Source organism: Cardiocondyla obscurior, linkage group LG26, assembly GCF_019399895.1.
Source record: "Cardiocondyla obscurior isolate alpha-2009 linkage group LG26, Cobs3.1, whole genome shotgun sequence".
Classification (NCBI taxonomy): Eukaryota; Metazoa; Arthropoda; class Insecta; order Hymenoptera; family Formicidae; genus Cardiocondyla; species Cardiocondyla obscurior.
The window spans coordinates 274,308-299,223 of NC_091889.1; the positions used below are offsets into that span (position 1 = coordinate 274,308).

Genomic DNA, 24,916 nt, shown 5'->3' on the forward strand with positions numbered 1-24,916 from the left:
ACTATTCGTCAAAATGCTACTTTCTACTTTGTGTAATTTTATTTATTGTAATTATCAAAATGAGATAAACAAATTTTTATAAAACGCAGAATACCTTCAGATTAACAAGCATTAATTTTTGTTCATTTAGATGTGCAAGAAAAATCTCGAGGGCCAAAGCTTCTACGCGAAAGGCGGTCGTCCGTTTTGCAAAAATCACGCACGTTAAAACCCCTCGTTCTCGCATACGGATTGGTGTATGACGACAGAAAGGAGAGAATGAAAGAAACAAAAAAAAAAAAAAAAGCAAAGAGAAAGTCTAACAAAGAGAAAAGCGTACAGTGCTGATGCACCAATTAATTAATTTATCGTGATTACTTTCTTTTTTCTGTGTATTCAACCGAGATCATTTGACTAACTAACCCTTCGTAAAATCCACGACCGATCTTTTATGTAACTACAAACGTACGAGGATTTATCAATTAATATTTATTACCTAGCTTAATTAAGAATGGCGCAGGAGGCTGTCATCCATTACAGCCCTTAAAGAATTCAACGAAAACATAAACCTCTCATCAAAATTAAAATATAAATAATTTATTTGCTTCGCAAGCAGCGAAACGATCTGCCGTAATTAAATATTCGCTGAAAAGTACGATTATTCCGTCAGAATTAAAAGCCCTTGCGTCTATCGAGATGTAGCCTTGTTTTTAATATCTCAAACAATTCCGTTTACGAATATTTCGATTATCGTTGATCGCATACCCAAGCGACGCGATTAATTACGCTGGGGACGTTTGATGACATATCGCTGCACTTCGCGGCTTGATAACGTGAGATGTAATCGCGACATTAACGAAGCTAACGTGGGGAATCGTTCGTGGCGGGAAACCCTGGGACGATGCAGCACATATTAACGAATGAGCCGCCGGCGGAGTCATCTCGATCACGGATCACGCAAAGATCATCCGAACAATTAGTATTACGTGTACGTACGGGGATAATTTCATATTTCCAAGGTGTCTCGGGGTAGCGAATAGCGAATTCCTTTATCTGATAATCGACGACGGCGGTGCCGACGGTCGCGACGAAAGGGAAGAACAAAAGGGAAGAACGCGATCACAAGAGAGCAAACGAATGATTGTGGAGAATTAGATTGAATACATGTACGACGAATGAATGCGATTACAAAGTGACTTTCAATAATCGTGAATTATATCACTAACCGTATTTTAATTAAGAAAATTATAAGCGCAAAGTTTTCTCTGTAATACCGTTAAGTATATACATACATGTATATTAAATGATATTATTTATCGGTGCGAACGATACAAAAATAATAATCTAGTTCAAAAATCGTGAAAGTCGAAATTTGACTCACTAATTACATATAGAAATTATAAAATTAAAAGAAAAATGTAAATATGCTAGTCAAATGCTTAAAGTTTTCTTCTTAAAATCATCTACAGTTTTCTCCTAAGGGTAACGAATTATTATTATTATTTTTTTTTTTTTATAGACGAAAGGAAGTTATGCGGAAGAAAGCGAATAATATATGTATAGTTATTAATCTATGGAGAAATCAAAAAGAAGAGAAAAACGTTCGATATACAATATTTTGCGGTCGTTAAGTGGCATTTGCCGAAGATATTAAATAACTTTACTAAATTGACGACGGGCAAATGTATATTCCTACGGCATGCAAACTCCACCGTAAGTCATCCGCGAGTCCGCCGTACCCTGGAATCAGTCGATTAAAGCCGGGACTGATAACAGGTTTAACATCCGGGATTTCATTTAATCAACCGGGCCGATTTGCAGGTTGAAAAAAAAAAAAAAAACGAAAGGTTAAAAATCGCGGGGTAAGAACGACCTGCTAACAATTCTCGACTCCTTAAACTTTTAACTACCTCGATTCTTGCATCAATCTTTCAATAAAAATTGAGGAAGATTCTCCCCTTAAAATCATCATTAAAACTTTCCGAAATAAATGCACGTTTTTAAACCTAAGAATATACATTATTTTTAATTAAATAATTCTACATTTTCAAATTTTTTTTGCCTTATTTGAGACTCGAAGATGAAACGGGGATGAAATTGTTTCTCTTCTATTCTATTTTACGAAATAAGAAACTTTAACATGCTGGATGTCATATTACTGTTATTTTTTATGTGTTACCGATTTTCTGTGCCATCTGCGTGGGGTGCTGTTATGGCGTAATTATTCTTTATTTATTTTTATTTTTTTTTTTTTTTTTCATGAATGAGAGTGAACAAGACAAAGAAAAAGAGTATACGTGCGAGAGACTTTCACAGAGCTCGTTTATTTGTGAAAGGTAATATATGTATAGCGTAATCTTGTAATTATATAGTATATAAGTGTTTTAAGCTGTGTCGCAATAATTCCGAAAAAAAAGAAAGTAATGTGCAAAGAACTTTAACTGCACGAGCGCGATTAATCTTCGACAGACGATGGATCGACCGCCGTCGCTCGATCATCGACAATCGTACAACGGCGCGGACCAGAAAATCTTAACTTTTGCTTGGCTGATTGTTGGCCGAGCATCGCACAAGCCTCTGTATGCGTGTTACGTGTTGCTTATAAAATAAAATAAAATAAAATAAAGTAAAATAAAATATTCACTCGAGAGATTTTCAATTTTTTTTGTCTCCTATCTTCCTCGCGCTCCATTACGCCAAAATACTTAAAACTTAATTATTAAATTAATATAATTTTAATTGCTACGAACCAAAGAATTATTTTCATCGTTGAGATTCAGTCACACAAATCTATTTGGTACTTTGTATTATATTACGTACTTTAATTTCCGGAAACGGGTAAAAAAGCATTTTTTACAACTCTTTTCTGTCGGTTGAAGCAAGCTTTTTATAGGAAAATCGCGTGTGTAACGTGTATCATAAAAATTCAGTGAAGCTATCAATAAAATGAACGTACGATTTACAACCAAGTTATTTGCAACTGGCATGTACGGTACTTGAATGAATGAACATATTGATTATATCGTAAATTTTATTTGAAAGTGAATGAATAAACGCGACGAGCCCGACAAGATGCCACGCCACTCAACATTTAACTGTTATCTTTATTTATCAGATCTCAAGATAGATTGATAAACGATTAATTGATCGATGAAAGATTGATGGAAATAGGGGAATAAAATATTCAAGGGAAACAGTTTTACTGGTTCGGACTTTCAGCCCAAGTAGCCATTCTTTACAATGTTTCATCGATTTATCATTAGCGCGACCTCACGGTACCTGTCTGTCTCTAAAGAAGACAGATACGAAAGATAATCTTCTTTGGAAATACAATATATCAGAATATTATAAATAAAAGTATACCGAACAGTCAGTCGCGTCAGAACTGGAAATTGAAAATTCGTCGAGAGATCTTTATAAAAGATTTACGTCGAATAATGTTAACAAAAAAAAAAAAAAATTATTAATAACGAAAACAGCCACTGATCGATTGAAGTAAAAATAAATTGAAATAAGCTGAGGCATGAAAGATTACATCGAGTTCTGGAATATATTTTTTCAATTTTTTCGTTGGAAATAAAATCTTTTAATTTTATTTATTTTTCTTTTTTCTCATCTGCTTCGATTTTAAATATGCATCTAATCTTCCGGTGCCTAAGTACCTCTTTGCACGGATGATTGCGGCAAAAAACTATGCGCTGAAAAATTTAATTTAACGCGAGACATTTGACATTTGACGTCGAAATCGTTACGACTTGAATTACGCTCGCCCTTTCGAACTTTCGTCAATTTCTCTACGCCAAAAAAAAATGTATACAGTTCATCTCTGTGCCTGATCCGCAATTGCGTCAATTGCACGTACGATCGTTCTTAATTAATCGTTAAACGCAATCGGCAAACGCTGCAAGCCGTTTCGCGGTAATAAAAACTTTTCAGGGCAAAATTCAGACGATCGGATGCTCCAATTAAATATAATCGCTGAAACTAAAATTTCTTCTTCTTTTTTTTTTTCTCGCAAACTTTCTTTTTCGTATTTATCGTCGCGTGACATCTAAAAAATGTCCCTTTTATCTCTGTCAGAATCTCCGTAATGTCATCGATTATAATTATCTCCCATTAAAAATAAATATCGGCTATTAAAAGAAACTTTACAGGCACGCGGGAATGCCGGAGATAGTTCCGGTGTCTCAGTTTAATTTGAGACCGGCGTGCTTTGAATATTATTTTGATATTCATCTACTACGTTTCGGGGTCTAACGGTAAGTCTCGAGATTCATTAGTTCCCACGCGCGGACTATCCCTGTAACTTAAACGAAAGGGAACGACAATGTACATCGCGTGCTTCTAATAACCTTCCATAAATTCGAATTATCTAAATTCTCCGCGAGTCTTCCTCGACGCGAGCTACTTCTGATCGCCTACTTATCTATCTTACTACCGTCATTCTGATCCGGCGTCCTTGCCGTCCCTCGCGGCAATCGCGGCAGGAAAGCGTATAAAAGCTGCAAGCCGGAGCTGACACAGCGGGGTAACCTGCGCACCTGCGAACCACCCGAAAGCGATTGCGTAGACCGGAACGTGACCGCGTACCAGTGAGAACCGAGATCCCGCCTTGTCTACACTAGCCATCTCACCGAGAACCTTTACGACGGACAAAAGAGTTCGATGTATCGAAATCACCGGCGATTCTCGATTCACCGAATCGAAATAACAGCGGAATTTGCAGCGAATTTATTCTTATCAATTGTCATTGAGTAAGTATTTTATTAATATTAAGAAGTAAAGATATAGTTTATCTAAGATCTCGATATTAATTGTAATATAAAATACGTTAATAACGTTATAGATGTATATTTTTTTTTTATAATTATTTTAGTTTTTTATGTGACAATTTACGCTCTCAAATATTTGATTTGTGAAATAATTCACTTCTACGAGATTGTACTACATGTATAGAGATTCTAATGAATATTTTTTTTTCAGATAACTGCCCGTGTCTGAGAATCGGGATTATCGACGAAATGTATATCACTCGAAAAGGTAAGATCTCTCTTGTATGCATATTGATATCTATATTACTTTTACTGACAATGAGAGTCGAAGGGATATGTGAGACACGTGGCATCGACCGCGATCTGCACTTTATATTTCAAAATATTCTTGAGACAAAGAATATTTCGTACATCACGACACATACATATAACATACAAACGGATATGCATTTTTGCCATTAATTTACCGATCGCTGTCCATAAATTATTTTACTACAATATTATTGGTCTTCATTCCGCCTACGTTTCAATGAAATTTTCAAATAGAAAACGAATCTACATTTCGTGCTCTTCAGTAAAAAATAAAAAACGTGAAATTAAATTCCTACATCGTTTCACCTTATTAAAATTAATTCACCGTTACATTTGCTAAAGCAAAGATATATGTTTAATTAATTTAATCTGTTTCTTTTTTTCTCTTTTCAGATTACATTACGTCGTGATGCACTTGTGAAATATAATGCCACATCGACGGAATTAAATCGAGATTTCTAGTATTCATCGAATATCAAAAGACTACGATGCTCCAGCATGGCAATAAAGTGCACGGAGGGACCTTTTGTGTTCAGATTAAACGACAACGGTACCGGACCACATCTGCTTGCGCAGGTACAACTAATAATTAATTGCCCTCCCAATATTCCGGGGACCGACGGTCAACGGAGCCTCGACGAAGCTGCAGGATTGATAAGCGAGTCGATCGGAAATCTGCACGGCATTTATTGCAAACGGCAAAACGGCTGCACGCGTTGCCGCGCGATGCATCGCGGATAAATCGATACGATTCGGCGCGAAAGGAAAGGTCATCGGCATCGGAGAAAAACGGTCGCATTTTACACCCCCCTCAAAGCGCTTTGGGTTTTTGGCTTTCACCGTCCCTCGGAATTCGTTCGCAGCGCGGTTACAAACTTAGACTTAGCGTCCTTGAACCAAATACCTTTTCAAGGTGCGCGATGCATACCTGCAACGCGCCTCTGCGTGCGCTCGCTGTTTTTAGACGTGACGATTAGGTAAGTGCGACATGCAACGGCGAAAAAAAAAAAAAACCAAAGTAGAAAACCCGTCGGACGAAAGGCCCGAGCTGGGCCTCGCGAAAATTTACAGCGCGAGATTTACGACTTCCGCTCTATTTCGCGCTCCCCTGTTACACCGCGTTTATATCGCAGTTCTTATTATTTCTGTCTGAATATTTAATAAGAATTTTAGCCGGTTAAGTAAATTTGTAAAATTTTATAAGCCAACGTTAACAAGTTAACACGCTCTGCAATTATTAATGGAGTCGTTATCTACTCCGTCTCAGTTAAAATAGTTTTTATTCAGCTCCGTGTATCCATATTCACTTATTAAATCAATTACACGGTCGGTCTTTGATCGCTAGCTGCAGCAGTCGAATGAAATAGAGCGAAGAAAAATTGGGTTATCGTTGGAAGGCTTAAAAAAATGGAAGCTTGCCAATGGTAACGGCGGACGTGTAATTCACGAGTTATTCGACGGTTTGCATAAATGTATCTAAAATAAGCTGCCCCGAAGTTATGAAAGTCGCGCAACCTGCGATTAATCGAAATTAAATAATGACATTTCGACACAGTGTCGAATAGAGTTTTGCAATATCTCACGTGACGCGGAAAAATTTACACAAATGCACGAGACATTATTTTCATTCCTAATACTCAAACCACTAGAAATAATGTTCTAAAGTTCAGAATATAAATTATAATAAGCTCGTAATCGTTCAAATTCATGAGTTTTGTTAAAAAAAGTTTACAAAAAAAATATATATAAATAATAATAATAACGGTTTAATTAAAACAATATGCCGTGTGCACAGATTTAATTGTAATCAGAGACCTTGGGTTGTTTTTGATACAACACTCCTAATGTTCTAATAACACGACGATAAATCAAGGGCACTATTTTCGTGCCTCACCCTGAAAAGTTTCGGTAACTTCAGATGCGTAGGCACCCGGAATTAAGGGATGCACTTTCGGTTGCCGAACTGAAAGTGGTGCCAGGTTATCAATTTGCCCAATTGGCGTAATCTATGCAACACGTCCCGTGCGCATTAAATAGATATCGATTACGGTATTTTCGGCGGTACAATCGAGACAAAATGTATATTTACCGAAACGCTAAAAATCAGTCGAGTGCCCTCGGCGAATTTGCAAGAATATTCATATTCGAGGACCGAATCTATCGACAAAACGGTTATTTTCATCCGGTATATTCCACGTGGAGTGGCTCGTTTAGAATTACGCAAGGCAGTCATTTAAATTATTATCTACAAAGCCGTCAGGGAAATATAAATGGGAATATAAATTAACGAAATAACGTAATAAGAGTCGTATCGATCGACGTCACATTTACAAAGCCGTGTCTACTTGGTAAAAATAATAACCGTTTCGCTTGCAGTATTTTATTCCCGCAGATAACACGGAAAGGATTTATTGCTTTCTTCGTTTCCCCGTCTGACAACGGGGAAAATGTCTCGAGCACTCACGTGCATCGACATTTGATTCAAGTTATAAATAGTACCGAGCCCTCGGAATAAACGTCGAGGTAATATCAGTCACCCTTTTCGCTATCGCGGATGTTTTCCTTCGTAGGTTTGCACGGAACGGGGATGGCGGGAATACGCCGGCGAAAATAATGTATTCAAAGATCGATGGAACTTATGGTGGCGGTCCGGCGGTTTCCCCACGTCCCATTATAGGCCATTACTACCCTGGCAGGTAATAACGCTATGTTTTTAAATTTTCGAGTCTTTTATCCGGAACCTAAATGTGACGGACGAAGTCCCACGTTCTCAAATTCGTTGTCGATTTATATTATAATAAATAAATTTTAATGACTTCATTAAGAGATCAACTGCAATTCTGCGGTTAACTTGAAATATGTCTCATTTCACAAAATTATTAACTTTGTTGTAAGCTTGTAATTAATTCTGCATTTAAATATAATATGATGTAAAACTATAGCGATATATTTTAATTATTTTTGAATTATTTATTAGCTTAATTAAACAAAAATTAATCAGCAAATTGTACATTGGATTACTTTTCAAATAGTTTATCAATCGGATACCGAAGGGGAATTCCATTTGCCGAAAGGATAGACTTATTCGTCATTTAAAGCGCATGAAAAAAATTCATGGTTTAATATATGACTTCAGGTATGTAACACTTGATTAGTAAAGACGAAGAGTCGCGTTAAGTTCTTCCAAACGTCAATTATAATAATAAATTGTACGGTTAATGGTAAAAGTTTACCGACAATTTTTATTTTCTATCAGTCCCGTAGGGTACAATTTACCTTCCGAATATACAAAATTAGCCCAAGAGTGTAACCGTTGTGAGAAAGATGACAAAGTTTGGATTTGCAAACCGGTCGGCCAAAGTCAGGGAAAAGGAATTTTTCTATTTCGCGTAAGGCTTTTTGTTTCTAACGACTATGCAAAGCGAAATACAAATCCCACAGATCGGTTAACGCATGTATTATTTTCTTCTCTTAGAAATTAAGCGATCTATCGTACGATAATGCCGCAGTCGTGCAAAGATATATTGAGAATCCTTTACTGATCGGCGGATACAAGTTTGATCTTCGCCTGTACGTGTGCGTGCCGTCTTATCACCCGTTAACAATTTATTTGTACAAGGAAGGTTTGGCTCGTTTCGCCACTGAAAAATTCTCTTTAGAGCGACTGGATGATCCCTTTCGACACCTTACAAATTTCTCTCTCAACAAATTAGGGCCAGGATATTCGGAAAAGAAGGAACGCATCGGCGCCGGTATTGTTACTATTACACACGCAATTTACTATTTTTTTTTAATTAGTTTCTTTGTTCTATAATTAAATATGAAAACTTAAAGCGTAAAAAAAAAAATTTTTAAGTACAAGAAAATGTTTCTATTCTTTTTTTTTTTATAAAGGATGCAAGTGGACGTTCAGACAACTACGAAGGTATTTCGAGCAGGCAGGATATTTTGATTGGATTCTTTGGCAGAGAATTTCGTGTCTAGTGACGCTAACAATTCTAAGTCAAGCGGCAGGCATTTCTAAATCTTCGAATTGTTTCGAGTTTTTCGGCTTCGACGTGTTAATTGACGAGAATTTAAAGCCGTGGCTTTTAGAGGTAAATAGAGCGTAGTTAAAAAAAAAATATATAAAATAATAATGTAATTAATTTATATATGTATAAATTACAGGTGAATTTAAGTCCGGCTTTGAGTAACGATTGTGAAGTCGATTCGGAAGTAAAAAAGCCCCTACTACACGATTTGTTTGATTTATTGGGCCTGCCAGTATGTAACACTGGGCTTTCTCTGTTCACGATCTGGTCTTCTCTCGATCGCATTGAGAACGACAGCGAAGTATCTTCCAAACTAGGCCGCTCCGTAAAAAAAAGATCGAAACTTGGACGAGAAGTCGAGAGTTTCCTAAATCTTTCTTCGAAAACACGAACCACGGTAATTGCAGACTTTCTACATATTTTTCTTTTGAAACAAACTAGAAAAGCGTAGCGCGCGCTATTTTTTAAGAAACCCCCCCAAAAAAATTGAAGCGACTCACCAGTCTGCATAGCTTCAGCGGAGTTGTCGAGTTCTGCTGGTGGCTGTAACATAAAAAGAAAATTATTGTAGACATGTAAGTTAGTTAATAAAATTAAAAAAAAAAATCAAAGTTTTAATTTGATAGAGATTTTATAACAAAAATTTATGCCTACCTAAGAGTTGCTCCGCCGATGCAGGATGCCCATCCTGGGCCTGCTCCTCCTCTCAGATGGGACGTGTCGAGTCATCCTTCCGCGCATGGGTCACTCGCGAACACCCCGACCGTGATTTAATTATCGCGAAAATTACTCAATGATGACTTTCGCGCGTTCTACGTTCGGCACTCGCGTTTAAAAGAAAGTCGTACGTCAAAGAATTCCGTCCGAAAACTTTACGGACCGACGAACCGACTGCGGTTCGTATAATGATTAATACCGGCGAAGACGGCACTTTCGACGACAGCAGTGAATGCAACTGCGTTCGATCTGTAACCAAAAAAAAAAAAATATATATATATAATTTAATAAACGGCAACAATAAAATCAATTAATTCAGGCATCACACTAATTTCTTACAGACAGGAATTAATAAAATACTATCAACACGTCTCGAAATTAATATTTTCAAGCACAGAAATATGATCTCAAGTCTCAAAATATTAAAGTTGAAATAATTACAAATTAATATTAATTTGCTGCTTGCAATTTTCTTTTAGCTAAGACAATCAACGTCGGAAGTTTGCTCGGCTAAGTGGCCTCGTTATAATTCGCTATTAATGGACAAGTACATACGTCGGTACAAGGGAAACAAAATCGAGAATCATGCCTCGCCACCGATCTGGGACAACGGCAGAGACTGGAAGGCTTCCTGCGAAAAGGAAGGAGGATGGATTCGTATCTGTCCGTTTATTCAAACGAAAAACATAGAAAATGAGGAATATACAGGAGGACCGTCGCACACAAGTGTCGAAAACGAAATCAAGAACATGGTCATTTCTATACAAAAGTAATATCACATCTGTATTATAACTAACATCTATTAATTTGCTTTGTAACACCTAGCTGTATTTATTCAATCATTCTCTTTCAAAAGCTAAAATCGAAAGAACTTTCAAAGTAATATACAACTTTAAGTAACTAATTTCTTCTTTTTTTTTTTAATTAGGTATCTAAAAGCCGCCAAGGAAATACAGCAGAGAAATGAAAAACTCACGGATGAACAGTGCAATTCTCTTTTGCAGAACGCGCTCGAGTTAAATACAGAAATTTGGCTGCCAGAAAAGTGAAAAAGAATAAAAAAGAAAGTCTGGATTATTTGCTCACGATCTTCAGTCATTTACGCTTATTCATTCAGTTCGAGAAATATTTCAGTGGACATTCAACTCGTATTCATTCCATCGATATTTTAACGCATGTTATTCTATTTTTAATTTGAGAATTAATTAATTAAGACCCAGAATACCGCGCTGTATTATTATCATGTGAAATTACATGTCGATGTACGTATATTATAGTTGATTGATACTCACGTAATTAGAAGATCTAGTTGGCGGTCGTACACGCATTCGCAGCAGCAGCGACTTCGTAACGTAGCCGAGTTGAGGTCTAACAGTCGACGCCGCTCACGCACACCTTGCAGATAACACACAGACGCACCTCGCGAACTCACTGAAAACATCAACTCAATGTACGTAACCTCCCAGCCGTCTGTAGTGGTTTGCATTACAGCCGCCGTTGCGTATGTGTGTACCATGAGAGGCAGATATCACGTTTACCGCGGCGACGGTGGTTAGCGTACGTGACCTTAACGTGGTGTGCGTCGAATCTCACACGAAATCTATAGTTAATACATGGCGTAAGCGCCGGCCGCTGAGAACCACCGAGAACCGAGAGAGAGAGAACTACTTCGGACTTCCTCTTCCGTCTTCTCGATCATCACCCCTTCGGGCCGGGGCCGAAGGGTGGTGATCGAGAAGACGGGAGAGGAAGTCCGAAGTAGTTGTTCTCTCTCTCGGTTCTCGGTGGTTCTCATCTGCCGGCGCTTCGCGGTGTGGTAACTGGGCTTCGTGCGAGAATCGACGCACACTACGTTGAGATCACGTACACTACCACCGCCGTCGCGGTAAACGCGATATCTGCCTCTCAGGGTACCCTGAAAGGCAGATGTGGCGTTAGCGACGACGACGACGACGACTAGCGTACGTGATTCTGTCGTGGTATGCGTCGAATCTCACACGAAGCGCGAACGTAGATGTGCCATGGAGCGCCGGTTACGGAGGACTGAAGGGAAACGCTCCCCACCACTACTCGGTGGCTGAGGGAGGGGATGAAGACGAGGAAGTCGCGTACGCTATCTCTACAGACTCGATGTGGCCGTATAATCTCGACACACGGACAAATTGCCATTTTATAAAAAAAAGAAGAAGAAACGTTCCATATCTGCTTTTCAGTGTACTTAATACTTTACGGCAATTTTCTACGTGTAAAAATCGAATCCACACATATTTAAATCACACATCGAATTCACAATATCTAATGTACCGTCGCGTATCATTACATACAGAAGTTAAAAAACAAAAAAATTAAATTATATATATAAATATTCCAGCGGTTCTGTACTTATATTGTTATATGTATACCTGTATTTTTATCTTGTAGAATGTATGAGATTTAATAAATTGAAAATGTAATACTTAGAAATTATGAAAGATTTAGTCTTTTGCTTTTAAAAATATCAAACAGAATGAAATCAATAAATCTTCCTACTTCGTAAAATTTTGTAAAATAATGGTATATCGGGTTAACATTTTCTTTTTTTACTTGAATTTTTTTTTTGGAAACCTAATTTGAAAAAGATGGGGAAATGGTAATTTTATGGCACAATGTTATTTTTAAGAAATGATTATAGCGCAATTTACCGACGAGTCTATCGAACAAGGTACTACCAAGACAATCTCGGTTTATTGAAAGTTTTTCTTGAAAATGTACATTAGTTCACTCCCTTTGCTGCTAATCTCTTATCGCGTTCTTCAGCGATCGACAGCTTCACACCTTTGTCTCTTGGTAGACTCACGTACGCCTTCGTGCCTTTACCGATGATAAAGACGTTATTCAACCTGTAAAATTTATAAAATTATATACAAAAAATAACGTGTAAAGCTATTAAATAATTAAAAATAACTTTTATTCTAAATACCTTGTGGCGAACGTATGTCCTTGAGCATCCTTTATGTGACAAATGTCAAAGGAGCCAGGATGTCGTTCGCGACTTACGACAGTTCCGACGCGACCCAAATTTCTTCCTCCGGTAATCATGCACAAATTACCTGGAAATAAAACAAAAATTACAATCAATATTTTATTATTCACAATACTTGGACATTTTTTATTTCGCAAGAAAATAATTACCTGAATCAAATCTGATGGAATCCAAAATCTTGCTAGTGGCAATGTCGAGATGAATAGTGTCGTTAACTTTTATAACTGGGTCGGGATATCGAATTGTTCTACCATCGTGCGTCACTAAAAATGGTATACCTTTGGGGCCGGTTTGAACGCGCTTTACCTTGCACAATTTGTACTGTAAAATATAATGGTATTAAATACACAATAACGTAAGAAAAAAAAATATATATAAAAAAATTAAAGGCAATTACCTTGGCCTCTTCGGCGGTAATACGATGGGTAGTGAAGCGTCCCTTAACGTCGTAGATCAAGCGGAAAAATTCCCCAGTCTTCTCAATCGTAATAACATCTAAAAAACAATTCCGATGCAACTTCGTTAATTTATATCTATTATATATTTGTATATTTATATGTGAGATAAAAAAATTCTTTTGTACACTTCGTGGGTAATACAGAAAGAATATAAAACTCGATCTGTGACCAAAATGAAGAACTTGTTTTTTTCTATCGGCCACTTTTTGACTACGATACTTTTAATATTGTAAGTACCACAGCTTCGATAAGGCCAATGTCTATTGAACTTTGTATAACACAGAAACGAATAAGATATCAATGAAACGAATATAAAATAGTAAAAGGCACTTACCCATAAAACCAGCCGGGTAATTAGGATCGGTGCGAATCTTTCCATCAACCTTGATCAAGCGCTGCATCACAATTTTAGTAACTTCACAATTAGTCAGGGCGTACTTCAATCTGTTACGAAGAAAGATAACCAAAGGAAGCGACTCCCTGAGCTTGTGAGGACCAGTAGACGGCCGGGGAGCATATACACCCCCGAGTTTGTCTAACATCCATGCCTTCGGTGCATTGAGCCGCTTAAGATGCTTCTTCGGACCACGAGCCTAAAAGAAAAGCGATCAAAAATGTTTAGCAACGCGGTGCAAAATAAGACTTGACGTTATCGAAATACAGATCTGATCCGAATTTAGGTTAGACAGGATACAAGTGCTACTAGAGTAAATCAAAGCGATGCTTATTCGAACGAAAGTATAAGAAATACATATCCCTGCGGAATAATTTTAATGATAATTAAGTACAAAGTCGTTAGAAATTATTTGAGAAATGAAAATAAAGCGGCGCGACACGCCTCAGAAACATAACCATTTTCTTCGCACCGGGATGTTTCTAGCGTTTCATAAATGCGCTATCAAACACGCGAAAACGTACGTCGTCGATTTTCCACGCGTATTAAACGAATTCCTGCTTTATGCCCGCGATGTGAATAGATTTTGTGAGCTATATCCAACTTACCATCTTGGATCTCTAGGCGGAAAAGGCACGGGGACACGCGGCATACGGTTGCATCGAAAAAATACTGGCTGCGCCATTGCAATTGTGATGGCTGCCCAAACCGACGAATCAGAACATTCCGAGCTCGAGAGCCACAAAATGGTGTCGAGCAGCGACAACTAGCGTCACCTCGCGCAGCGTTCTTCAACCTCCTGCATACTTTGTGGCCAAGTAGGATTTGAAATCTGGATCAGAATTACTTCTGTGCCGTGCCGTGCCGTGCTCGTGAACGGCGAGCTGAAGTGTCGGACCGAGGGATATAAAGTTCAAACAGGGAATACCACGTATGTAAGTATAACACACGTTAGCGAACGTATAATCGAATTACGTACGAGTTTCGCTGAAATCGTGGGAGAGGGTGCGGGCGAGACGTGCGGCGAGTAAGGCGAGCGGCCGAAGAGGCTCGGACACGGGTGAAAGGGAGAGCGATGAGAAGCGGTTAGCGGAGTGCTCTCGGACGCGAGCGCCTGGTCAGCGGCCGAGTTCTTAAGCAGCGTCGATAAAAGAGCGAGCCGATGAACGACCCTCTCTCTTCGGTCACTTGCGGGCTGCGGGCGCGGGCGGCGGGGTCCGCGCACTTTAGAGCGCGCAACCGCGACAATATGGCGGAACGCGCACTCGTACCGGCATCACTCCGCCTCTCGTAGTGACTCGCGCCGCCTGGTATTTCGAAGTTCGCGGAAAAGCGCGCGCGGAAAACGGTACGCACCGCACCTTACGCGCGGAGGACGCCGCACGCGTGTCCACGCGCGCGTACAATCCGCCCGACCCGACACACGTCCTCCTCTTCCCCTTTCTACTCGTCTTTCTCTCTCTCTCTCCAAGTCTCGTTCTCGGAAGTGCTCCCGTCTTGGCGGATCCCGGACATCTCGCGGACGGCCCGCGCACGGGACTCTCCACGGCTACGACCTCGGGGCTATTATCGATCAGTGGCTTGCCGGCGGCTATGTGCCGCTGTGGATGATGGAGCTGGCGCGCGATATCTTCAACGGCCAAGCAGCGTCCCCGCGGCAACGCTGAGCAAGTGGAGGAGCATCCCGACCCTCACGCTGCGTACCCACCGCCCGTCCGGTCACAGTTCGAGGTAAGTGCCGACGTCCACTAAAAACCCTGCCAGACACGGCGGCGTGTCATCGATCGCGAAGCTGCGCGACTTCATCCTCCGAGAGAAACGCATCGCGACGCACATTGCAGTCCCGCGGACGATCGTTTGATAAGAATCGCTGCTGGAAAACGCTGAGACCCCTCGATCGGCGTCGTTTCATTTTCAGCCGCCCTACGCGTTGATACGAACGGATGATAAGACGCAGGATAATTATTTGTTCTCTCTAGTTTTTCCTAATCGGTCTACGAGATAACATTCCGTACTTACCGAAGTCGAGGCGAAGCATTATCGCACGTGTCTTATTTTTTTTTTTAACGTAGGAATTTTATATATTATTCGGAGTTATTGTGTTTTAACATTTTCTTCATCTCTCACGTTTCAAGGATAACGCAAAAAGTACACTCGTTAAAGCTACATTTTTTGGTGTATATATATAAAAAAAAAATTAAAAATAACGCTCTCGCACCAATGGACGAAAATTCCCCGCGTTTTATTCCAGTTGATGAATTTTTTATTCGTGGGTCACTCTGTTACGTTTATACGGGCAATGATGAACTTGGTGTCATTCCGATAAGAAGCCGCGCCGATATCGATCGAACGTGTAAACGCGGAGTATCGAAGCTGAGACGCGGCACGATTGTCAGCCGCGGGAAATTCCGCACCTTTTCCGGGAGAATACCTCTCGTCGTGAAATCGATCCGGATCGCATCTTCGACCTGGATGCCGATTCATGGGACTCGCGGCATTCCTTTCACTTCACCGACAGCCTCTGGCTTACGTCGGCGATTAATTTTTTTTTTTTCTCTTTTCCATGGCTACGCGCGCAAATCGTCGTGACTTCCTTCCGAGATTTCCTTTCCTCACGCGCGAGAAAAGTGAAAGAAATTAGAAACAAACGACTAAAGTCTTGAATTCTCGCGAGCATATTTTACGGGATTCTTTTCGTATTTTTATTTTTAATAAAAACTCTGATTGTGAAATAAAGAGAGGAGAAAAAATTAAAAAAAAAAAAAAGAGAGAAAAAGCAGCACGGCGTTATTTTTCACGTTTTTCCAACGGGAGATTATAAGCGGAAAATAAGACGTTCCCGGACGACTCGCGTTGATAAATGCCGCGTAATCTCGCGTTCGTTCCTCATTATCTTTGCATCGCGAGGCGCCGTGTACAATCGATACGTACGTTGTAGTACGAAAAGCTCGCTATTCAAGTGACGGCATGGACATGTGCATATGCATATACATGCACGCACATACATATGCGCGGATATATGCATACGCTCGCTAGTTACATGCATATGCGCAACGTTCCATGCAGGGTCATTGACCGCACGTGTTCTATTCCCATCACTAATACATTCGCTGACAAGGAGCGGCAAAATGTGCTTCGGGGTGCAACAAAGTTGTTTTCCCCTCCCCCCTTTTTTTTTTTCAAACATGCCAGTACCAGATATGAAAAATCGCGACCAATCGCGCGATAAAATATATGTTTTTTATTTCAACGTGCATTCTTTCTATTAATTTTTTTTTATCGCCTACTTATACGATTGAAATCGTACATAAAGCGGCATTTAAAACCGTGAGGACGAGTAATCATTCCACGTTCTAATGAGGAAATAAAAAGTCACTTGAGAATAAGATTATTTTAAAAATAATTCAAATTATATTTAATTGTACGTTGAAGTAAACGGCACCGGCCTCCGCAGATTGATTGAGCTCTATAAAATTTCTTTACGCTATCGCGATATTTTCTTTCAAGCCTGAAACAAAAAGGGGGAAATGTGAAAGGCGATAAAACCCCAGGAAATATTACGCAACTCAAAAGCATTGCTGCGTAGAATCCCAGAATGGTGAGGGGAGTGAAGTCACTACTCCATTCATGGGATTCGTTGGCTTTAATGGGGTCTCGAGGACGTACAGGGAGGGCCGGGAATCCCTTCCTGCGGGGAACGGATCTGAAGTTGAAGGTCACGCATCCCCCTTGCGAAAAGTTACGCATTTCGTGCGCAATCGATGACGGTCATTCTATAGAGAGAGAGACATCGCTGCGTTTAAAATTAACATATTATTATATATTTTAAAATGCCGCGCAGTCACGAGCGCACATAGCGTTACGTAACTTTAGCGGGAGTTATCGCGAAAAGTTTGATACCTTTTCAACATTACTTTGTCGACGAAAGCTCGTGACAATGTGACTTGTGAGATATCTTAACCATATATCGATATGAATTTATTTAAATTCACCGTGTCGCAAAACAATTTTTTAATTTTTTTGAAAAGTTAATTTATCAGCTGATTGAACGATACGCGTTTCTCGAGGCAGGTTTTTACATTCAAGCGGTCAAAAGATTTTAGTTTATTTATATTGTAAAAGGAATTTGCTAAAGTACATGCGACTAAGTTTTTATCTCGCTCTAGGTATTAAATTAAATTACGCGGGATGAAAGAGAGGGTATAAAACGTTGACAAATCATAAAGAGAAATCTCAAAAGTCGCATCCTTTTTAGATTCTTTTGTACGTTGTATACGTTCAAGAATAATATGCAGAAAAATACAGTTATTTTTCTTGAAATATGATATTTATATAGATAATATTTCCTCGTTCCGTATACAAGTTGTATACAAGTTGTAATAATTTTTTTTCATATTTTAGACTTTGATATAAGACATTGTAGAAAGTATATTCCAAAGTGAGCGAGAAGCAAATAATCGAAATAAGGTGCAAATTTTAAGTGCAAGACGTAACAAGGCATCGATTGCGTGCCTTCAAAATAGACGTTACCCTGATAACAATTTCGCTTGACGTGCATTCTGACTTCGATATGTATGTATGTATGCATGCATGTATGTGTACATCAGTCGGGACATCTCGATCGTTCGTGCTCTAGGTGTATCATCGCAGAAATGACGCGCAGGAAGCGTCGTCCTTCCGTTACTTATCGCCTCTCCGCGCATCCTTTTTCTCGCGGCGAAAAGAGACGCTTATATTATGCATTTCCATCGGACGGTCTCGTGTCGCTGTTTACCCACATACACGCCGTATAATCGTCAACAAACCCTCGGGCAACCCTCCGCGACTAGTGGTCGTCCTTTCCCTCTTTTTATCTCTGTCCTTTTTCCTCCCCCTCGGGTTCTCCCAATCCCATGGCACGTTGGCTCGCTTAGATTCTCGATTTCTCTCCCGTTCTACCCCTTCATCTGTCCTCCTCCATCTCGCGATTCACGTGACCGGGACAGTCTATTGATTCCTCGAGGGTAGTGCATGCGCCCTCGTGCACGCGATCTCTGCTGTCAAGGGGTTTATACGGTGGTGGGGGACCAGTTTGGAGGAAGTCCCGATGGAAGGGATGCCGCCAAGGGGGGGGGAGGGAGGGTGGAAGCGGCACGGTTGGGGAATACGGGGTGTCCAAAAAAGGAAAGACAGAGAGGAAAGGAAAAATAGGCGCACAAACTGAACGCAGTCGATAATGGTTTTTTTATGTATGTTTTTTATGGCGATGGTATCTTTCATGAAAGAGTAAAATAAGAACGTCGAAGTTAAATCAAAAACGTTATAGGTATTATTAATGAAACGAAAACATGGTTCGAGAATGCAAGCAACTTTGTTCGAATATTTAACTCGTTTGATACGACGGTATTTTTTAAATTGCCCATTTGCATCATAAGCTATTTAAATAATATTAGAGAATTTCAATTACGAAATTAATCTGCAATTTAAAAATCTCTTTCGAATGTAATATACACAATCGCCACAATTAAATATCGATATTTTCAAGTACACAGATGCTTTTCTGCATACGCGATTTATAATAATATTTCAAAATTATTATCGCTTTATAATGAAAATAAAAATTATTGATTTTGCACGTGATTAATTATATTTTTTTAATTTACTTCTCCAACTCCCCAGCCCATGTAATTATTTTTGATTAATTATTTTTAATTCCGATTACTTTATTAATTCGCATTTTTGGATTAAACTCAAATATTTTTTTTTTTCTTTTTTTAACTTGTCAAAAGTAATTTAAATTTTCCAATTCTCCGCCAACTTTTGTCCCACTTTCACAAGATTTTCAACATCGGTAACGAGTTAAGAAGAGTCGAAAAAATTTAATTTCGCATTCGACGTGTGCTCAATGTGAAATTGGAGAATTCCCTCAATCCCCATTGCCGGGAGGGGGTGGCGGCGTGCTCAAGCGCTAGTGAGGCAGTCGGGGGTTGCAAGGAGAGAGGAGGGCTGCGAGGTGGAGAGTGGTGACGAAGGACGACGAACGGAGAGAGAGAGAGAGAGGGTTCGCGACCAAGACTCAGTCTCATTTGTGTGGCGTCTGTGTCGTGGTCAGCCTCTTATTTTCCAATCGCAGTCGTCATGACTTCCCTCATTCCGCAAATTATCAGGTACCAATCCACGCTGACGTAACTCGTGCGTTGCGCATCTCGTTCAGATCGAATCGCATCTACGGCTTGCTTGCGAGAGCGTTATCTCAAGGCTTGCGTCATGGTCGCTTGTGATTGCCCTCTGCACCTAGTGTTCCGGTGAATAATTTCAATATTTCGACAGGTGATAAGCATCGGTTCGTCGTGAGTAAGAATTTCGTGAGACGGAGTGAACGACTTTTACTGTAGAATCGTGAGGATGCGTTTTCTGCGCGTCAGTGCGCAAGATGGTGAATTTGAAATGATTAATGGTAGAACGTGATCTTTGTTCTTTTTTTATTATTGCTAGCAGGGGGTGGGTGTGTGTGTGTGTCATCATCGCTTGCCGCAAACTGTTCGGAAACATTGTCGTCGCTGTCCAAGTATTGACTTTTATTCATAACTCGCTTCACGCTCGGATAGCGGACACTCGCGCTTTATCGAATTTATTAATATCAATGTAAGTTTCACATTTTGAGAGAAAATTAATTCACGAAATTCAATTCCTCAAATATCCCCGATTCGATGCTTCTAGACCGAGTTTGCGAAGGGGTGACTTTTGTCTCCGTTTGCTACCACGCTCGAGCATCGCGGCTTCGCAAAGTATCAACGTCAGTCAGTTCTGATTACAATTAATGATTCTTCTCTCGTTGCCGCGAATCGCGAATGATTCAACACCCACGTTTGTGGTAAACGTGATTACCTACTTTTGACGAAAGCGAATTCATTATTACGAACGATTATGGCTTGATATCGACAACTGCGCAAAAGGCCGAAATTGGTGCTAGGGCAGAAAAGCTGCTGCAGCTGTGCAGCTTATATGTATGTATATACGTTTGCACTCTGATATATCCTCGCGTTATTTCAACGTACGGTATGGCAAACGCATATATGTAGGTATACATATATAATTACAATACATTATTCTTGTATAAGTAATATTTCCTCACGTTCAGCATTGTACAATTAAGAGCAATTTTTTAAATATTAATTTCTTAAATAATAACTTTGATAATCTAACTGAAGGATTAGAAGGTTAATTACACTCGCAGATAAGCAGCAGAATATTCTGTTATCTCGTCGGAGCGGAAGTGACCGTGGATCGTTATGTCGCTCTTGTCGACGCGCTGATTGTGAGATTACCTACATTACATTTCATCGCGCGAAACTATAAATGATCTCCGTGCAACGTCTGTTAACCCGGAAAAAGTTGTGCGACGATTGTATAAAAGGGATGAAAGCCTCGCTGGGAGCCGACTCTATTCGCGCGCGAGATAAAAAGGGCTCGCGTCTCGAAAAATAACGCGAACGCGCGATACGCTGTTGACCCGACAGAACTTGACTTCCTCTCCTTCCCGATGGTTACCTACGTAAAAAGCATGCAGTTGTTGCTAAGCGCAATGTGCTCTCTCCCGCCCCTTCCTTTTCGACTGAGGCGCAGGTGCAAGGGTCATAGCGCAATCAACTATAAAAACGACGGATAAAGAGCGCTAAAGATAAGGGCCCGACGACATAACGAAAATAAAAGCTTGCCGTTAAAAAAATTAAAACTCGCAAAATTATGACAACGTTCCGTCCACCGGAAACTAAATTATAGGCACCAAGTCCGCGATTAATTCGTAATCGGCGAGGTTTCCTCCGCTCGTCTTTGAAATTTTCCCAAGATCCGCGCGAAGCACTCAAATATTCAGAACTCGCTATTCCCCTGAAAGTCCTTTTTACCTCTTACGGCGGTATTCGTCTCGTAAAGTGGCTAAAACTCACGGATTACAGGCTCAAGTTTTGAATTTGAAACGCGTATAAGCGCGAGGCGCTTTTTCCCTTCACTTTCATTCTTCACTTCTCACATTTTCCGCGGTGTATCTCTCGCGGGAGATAAAAAACGAGGGCGGAGGCTGTTCGCTTAATCGTATCGCCGCGACGTTTCGCGAATCAGCGCATTAGATTCGATCGACGTTGCACGTTATTAGCCGGGAGAAACGCCGGGGTTCCTCCGCCTGGACGAAATTAAACGCTCATTCCATTTACCCTTGCAGAAATATCGATCGTAGACATCCTACGCGGGCACATGCACCGTAAGCATGCTGCACCTGAGCTGACGTATACGCACGATATTTCTCCAGCGGGCGAATCGATCGGGCTTGCACAAATTTTGCCGTTGCAATTTTCTGCCTCGCGCGCATTAGGTCAGTGTACCTGACCGGGTTTCTCCATCCCGAACGTCGATAATATGCAATTTCTACCCCGCAGTATATTTTTTTTATATTTATCAAATTAATCGCGGCGCATTCGACACCGTTGCTTTTACACGAAGCTCGTTCGTTTTCGTTCGCAGGTACGTTCTGTAGCAATTTTCGTGCCTCTGAAGCGGAATCTTATTTATTTCAGCTTTATTCGTCGAGGCACGGGAACATTCGCGCATTTTGCTGACACTGCATTGCCGTACGGAATGCAATATTGCTGAATAAGTGAATGTGCCGTAGTACATTGGCGCGCAGTTTCCGCACCGTTCGGTACATGCGAGACTGATTGTGAGAGAGCAGTGACGTAAGTCTCACTGTATTTTCGTATACGGAACCTCTCCCGCGATTCGCGTACGCGGTGCTGCGAATTGCGTAAAACTCAATTCGCCAGTTCCGCCGAGGGGGGAAAAATCATTATTTTTACGCGCTCCATGCTCGAAAATAATTTCCATCGGTGCTAAATGGATCGTCGTGCAAGTTAACGCTGCTAAACTTGTTGAGCTTGTCGCGTTGATAATTCGCGAAAATTATATTTCGCCTCTCGTATAACGTGACTGTCAAAATGTAAAACAGTTTAGAGAATCGCGTGGAAAATCCGAGGCGACTTACGTAAATTTCATTCTCGTTCAACTGTGAGCTGCGCGAAATCCTTCGCGTCGCTTCGACACATTGTAGAAAAGAAAATGAAAAGCAGGGTCACAATACGGGCGATCTGTTCGGAAAATTACGTGAATTAAAAACGTCGTTAAAAAATCTTGATGCAGGAATTAAGTCTTAGGGTTGGTTCTTTAACAGCGCCTTAATTCAAAGCTTCAAAAAAATAGATTTTTATGCTTATTTTAAATGGTACGTACTTTAATTTGTAGAATGTACTCTACGTGCGTAATGGATATTAAATTGAAAGCGCTCAAGTATTGACCGGATAATAATGAAATGAAATATTCACTGTATTTACGGTGGGTATTTTCGCAGAAGCAAGTTAGCGTCTTCGAGATTACGTATAATTTTCAATCGCTCGCTGAAAGTGGGCAAATAATGCATCCTAATTCAATTAAATTCAAGTATTACCGGCATTAATTAATTTACAAGCTGTCGTGCGCCCTGAAGAGCTTGATGGCCTCGATTAATTACATATTCTTCTGCTGCAAAGTTTATTAACGTCGATTCGTTCCCGTACCTCTCGATATGTATAAAATCATCGCTGCTCACGGCTCTCGCTTAATGTAATGAACATTGATAAATTAATGTAAATTTGACGGAAGATTGATTCATCTAAAAGTTTTTCATACATAAAACACGGTTGATTTTTTTTTTATTTGTATAATGTATATTTTTTTTTTAATTCGTTTATAGTCAACCGAGACTGATGACGCTAAACGAATCAAGGGCCTAATCAAATTGGACCGTGTTACGTGGTCTGTTCAAGATTACGTGTGACTCTATGGCTTCGTGCGACCGTAGCACGAAGAACAAGTAATCTAGTTTAATTCGCACAGCCTATAATTCTAACAGCATGCAACATGGGAAGAATGCTTGTAAAAATTGACAAGATTCTGGATACGTATATAGATACGTTGAGCTTTGTTATTTTAAACCAAATTACTTTCTCGTTCGTAAAAAGGGTATTAATTAGGAAAAATAATTCAGCGCATTGTAGCGTATGTGAATTATTTTTCATACTCAATTACCGATACGTATTTACAAATTAATAAAAAAAAAACCTATTACACTTATCAAATAATACAGAAATACATACATAAATGCAGATATGCAGGTGCTGCGTATCACACGTATCGTACAAAAATAGAGCGCCGGTCTTATATATAGACGTAAATTATTTTAAATAATATATTACGCCAAGGGCTATTATTGTAGCTCGTTATTATCATTAATATTGAACGCGTTAATATTCAGCTGACACGCGGAAAGGATTTAATTAATATCAGGACTATATCAGATTGACCCCCTCCCCCAGAGTCTCCTACGCGAGATAGAAAATCAAAGGGATTAAAAGAGCTGCTTGTTTATAAATCTCGTGACAAATGCTTGTTTCAAAAAAATCCAGTCTCCTGCGTTTAGTGTTTGAATATCTTTTTCATGACTAACGACGAACAGTGGAAGAGTGTCATTCATGTTTTTTTTTTTCTTATTGCTTGCAGAGCGCAGCGAGGGCAGTAAGCGCCCAAGCAAGAAGTACGTAGACCATGCCAGGGCCAGGGGTGAAGTGGTGACCTAGACCTCATCCCGGCTCCGACCCTCGATGCTTACGCTACGGCTGGTGTCGACTCACTTCCTGAAGCAACCATAGGCAGTGCCCTTTGCCTCAGAGGAAGGGCTCGATGCGATGTGCCGTGATAGGGACATGAACCCAGAACTACTAGTCGAATTGCACGATTTTCGCTCAACGGCGCCGTCGCCGTCGCCGTCGTCGTAAAATAAAAACGGGGAAAAAAAAGAAAAACGAAGGACAAATCGCACGGTCGTTGAAAATTTTCACGCGCACGCAAGAAGGACTTTTTCTTCTTCGACGGCCCTTCCATCTCTCTCTCTCTTTCTCTCTTTCTCTCTCTCTCTCTTTCTTTTTCCGTTGCGAGAGCCCTTTTTCGTGATTACACATACGTATATACCACCCTCTTCCCTCCCACAAGTCGTTCCTTGCCCTTCCAACCACGAAGACGAACAAGAACGACTCCTTCTCTGTTCTTGTGCTACTTGAAGATAAATTAAAATCCCGACGAAAACGGGACGTGCTCTCAATCGACAAAGTGTGTACGCGGTACTCGCGTTCGGTACTCGTGGTATTCGACACAAGTTCGTCACC

The 24,916-nt window shown here is 40.1% G+C and overlaps 3 protein-coding genes, 2 long non-coding RNA genes and 1 other non-coding gene across 11 annotated transcripts in view; 3 read left to right on the plus strand and 3 right to left on the minus strand.

Annotated features, from left to right (window-relative positions):
• Positions 1–2,629, plus strand: part of LOC139112036 (PDZ and LIM domain protein Zasp) — a 30,570-nt gene extending 27,941 nt beyond the window's left edge. For all 5 annotated transcript variants that reach the window (XM_070672811.1, XM_070672807.1, XM_070672808.1 and 2 more), the window contains one exon: positions 131–2,629. In XM_070672811.1, coding sequence (XP_070528912.1) covers positions 131–208 — 78 coding nt within the window. In that variant the 3' untranslated portion in view covers positions 209–2,629. The remainder of the gene's footprint in view (positions 1–130) is intronic.
• Positions 2,630–5,246: 2,617 nt separating this feature from the next.
• On the plus strand, positions 5,247–11,334 carry LOC139112060 (probable tubulin polyglutamylase TTLL2). Its single transcript, XM_070672848.1, is given in 9 exon segments — positions 5,247–5,639; positions 7,634–7,759; positions 8,096–8,199; positions 8,320–8,474; positions 8,477–8,815; positions 8,958–9,160; positions 9,234–9,494; positions 10,294–10,583; positions 10,743–11,334. Coding segments are annotated over 9 exon segments (1,677 nt in total). The 5' UTR covers positions 5,247–5,561; the 3' UTR covers positions 10,864–11,334.
• Positions 9,401–11,413, minus strand: LOC139112063 (uncharacterized). The gene is made up of 4 exons (XR_011547316.1): positions 11,328–11,413; positions 11,107–11,245; positions 9,752–10,063; positions 9,401–9,640 (listed from the first exon to the last, which is right to left on the minus strand). It is a non-coding gene; the product is annotated as an uncharacterized lncRNA (long non-coding RNA).
• A 1,106-nt stretch (positions 11,414–12,519) lies between these two features.
• Rps4 (ribosomal protein S4) lies at positions 12,520–14,448 on the minus strand. Its single transcript, XM_070672832.1, has 6 exons — positions 14,297–14,448; positions 13,629–13,887; positions 13,234–13,331; positions 12,986–13,157; positions 12,774–12,903; positions 12,520–12,693 (listed from the first exon to the last, which is right to left on the minus strand). Exons 1-6 carry the CDS (start codon positions 14,297–14,299, stop codon positions 12,567–12,569), a joined length of 789 nt encoding a protein of 262 aa, XP_070528933.1. The 5' UTR covers positions 14,300–14,448; the 3' UTR covers positions 12,520–12,566.
• On the minus strand, positions 13,412–13,553 carry LOC139112121 (small nucleolar RNA SNORA16B/SNORA16A family). The gene has a single exon (XR_011547327.1). It is a non-coding gene; the product is annotated as a small nucleolar RNA SNORA16B/SNORA16A family (small nucleolar RNA).
• A 96-nt stretch (positions 14,449–14,544) lies between the features above and the next one.
• LOC139112062 (uncharacterized) lies at positions 14,545–24,812 on the plus strand. 2 transcript variants are annotated; one of them, XR_011547315.1, is made up of 3 exons: positions 14,545–14,623; positions 15,161–15,419; positions 24,255–24,812. It is a non-coding gene; the product is annotated as an uncharacterized lncRNA (long non-coding RNA). The 2 variants fall into 2 exon arrangements; XR_011547314.1 differs by lacking the exon at positions 14,545–14,623 and having other exon boundaries at positions 14,883–15,419.
• Positions 24,813–24,916: the final 104 nt, after the last annotated feature.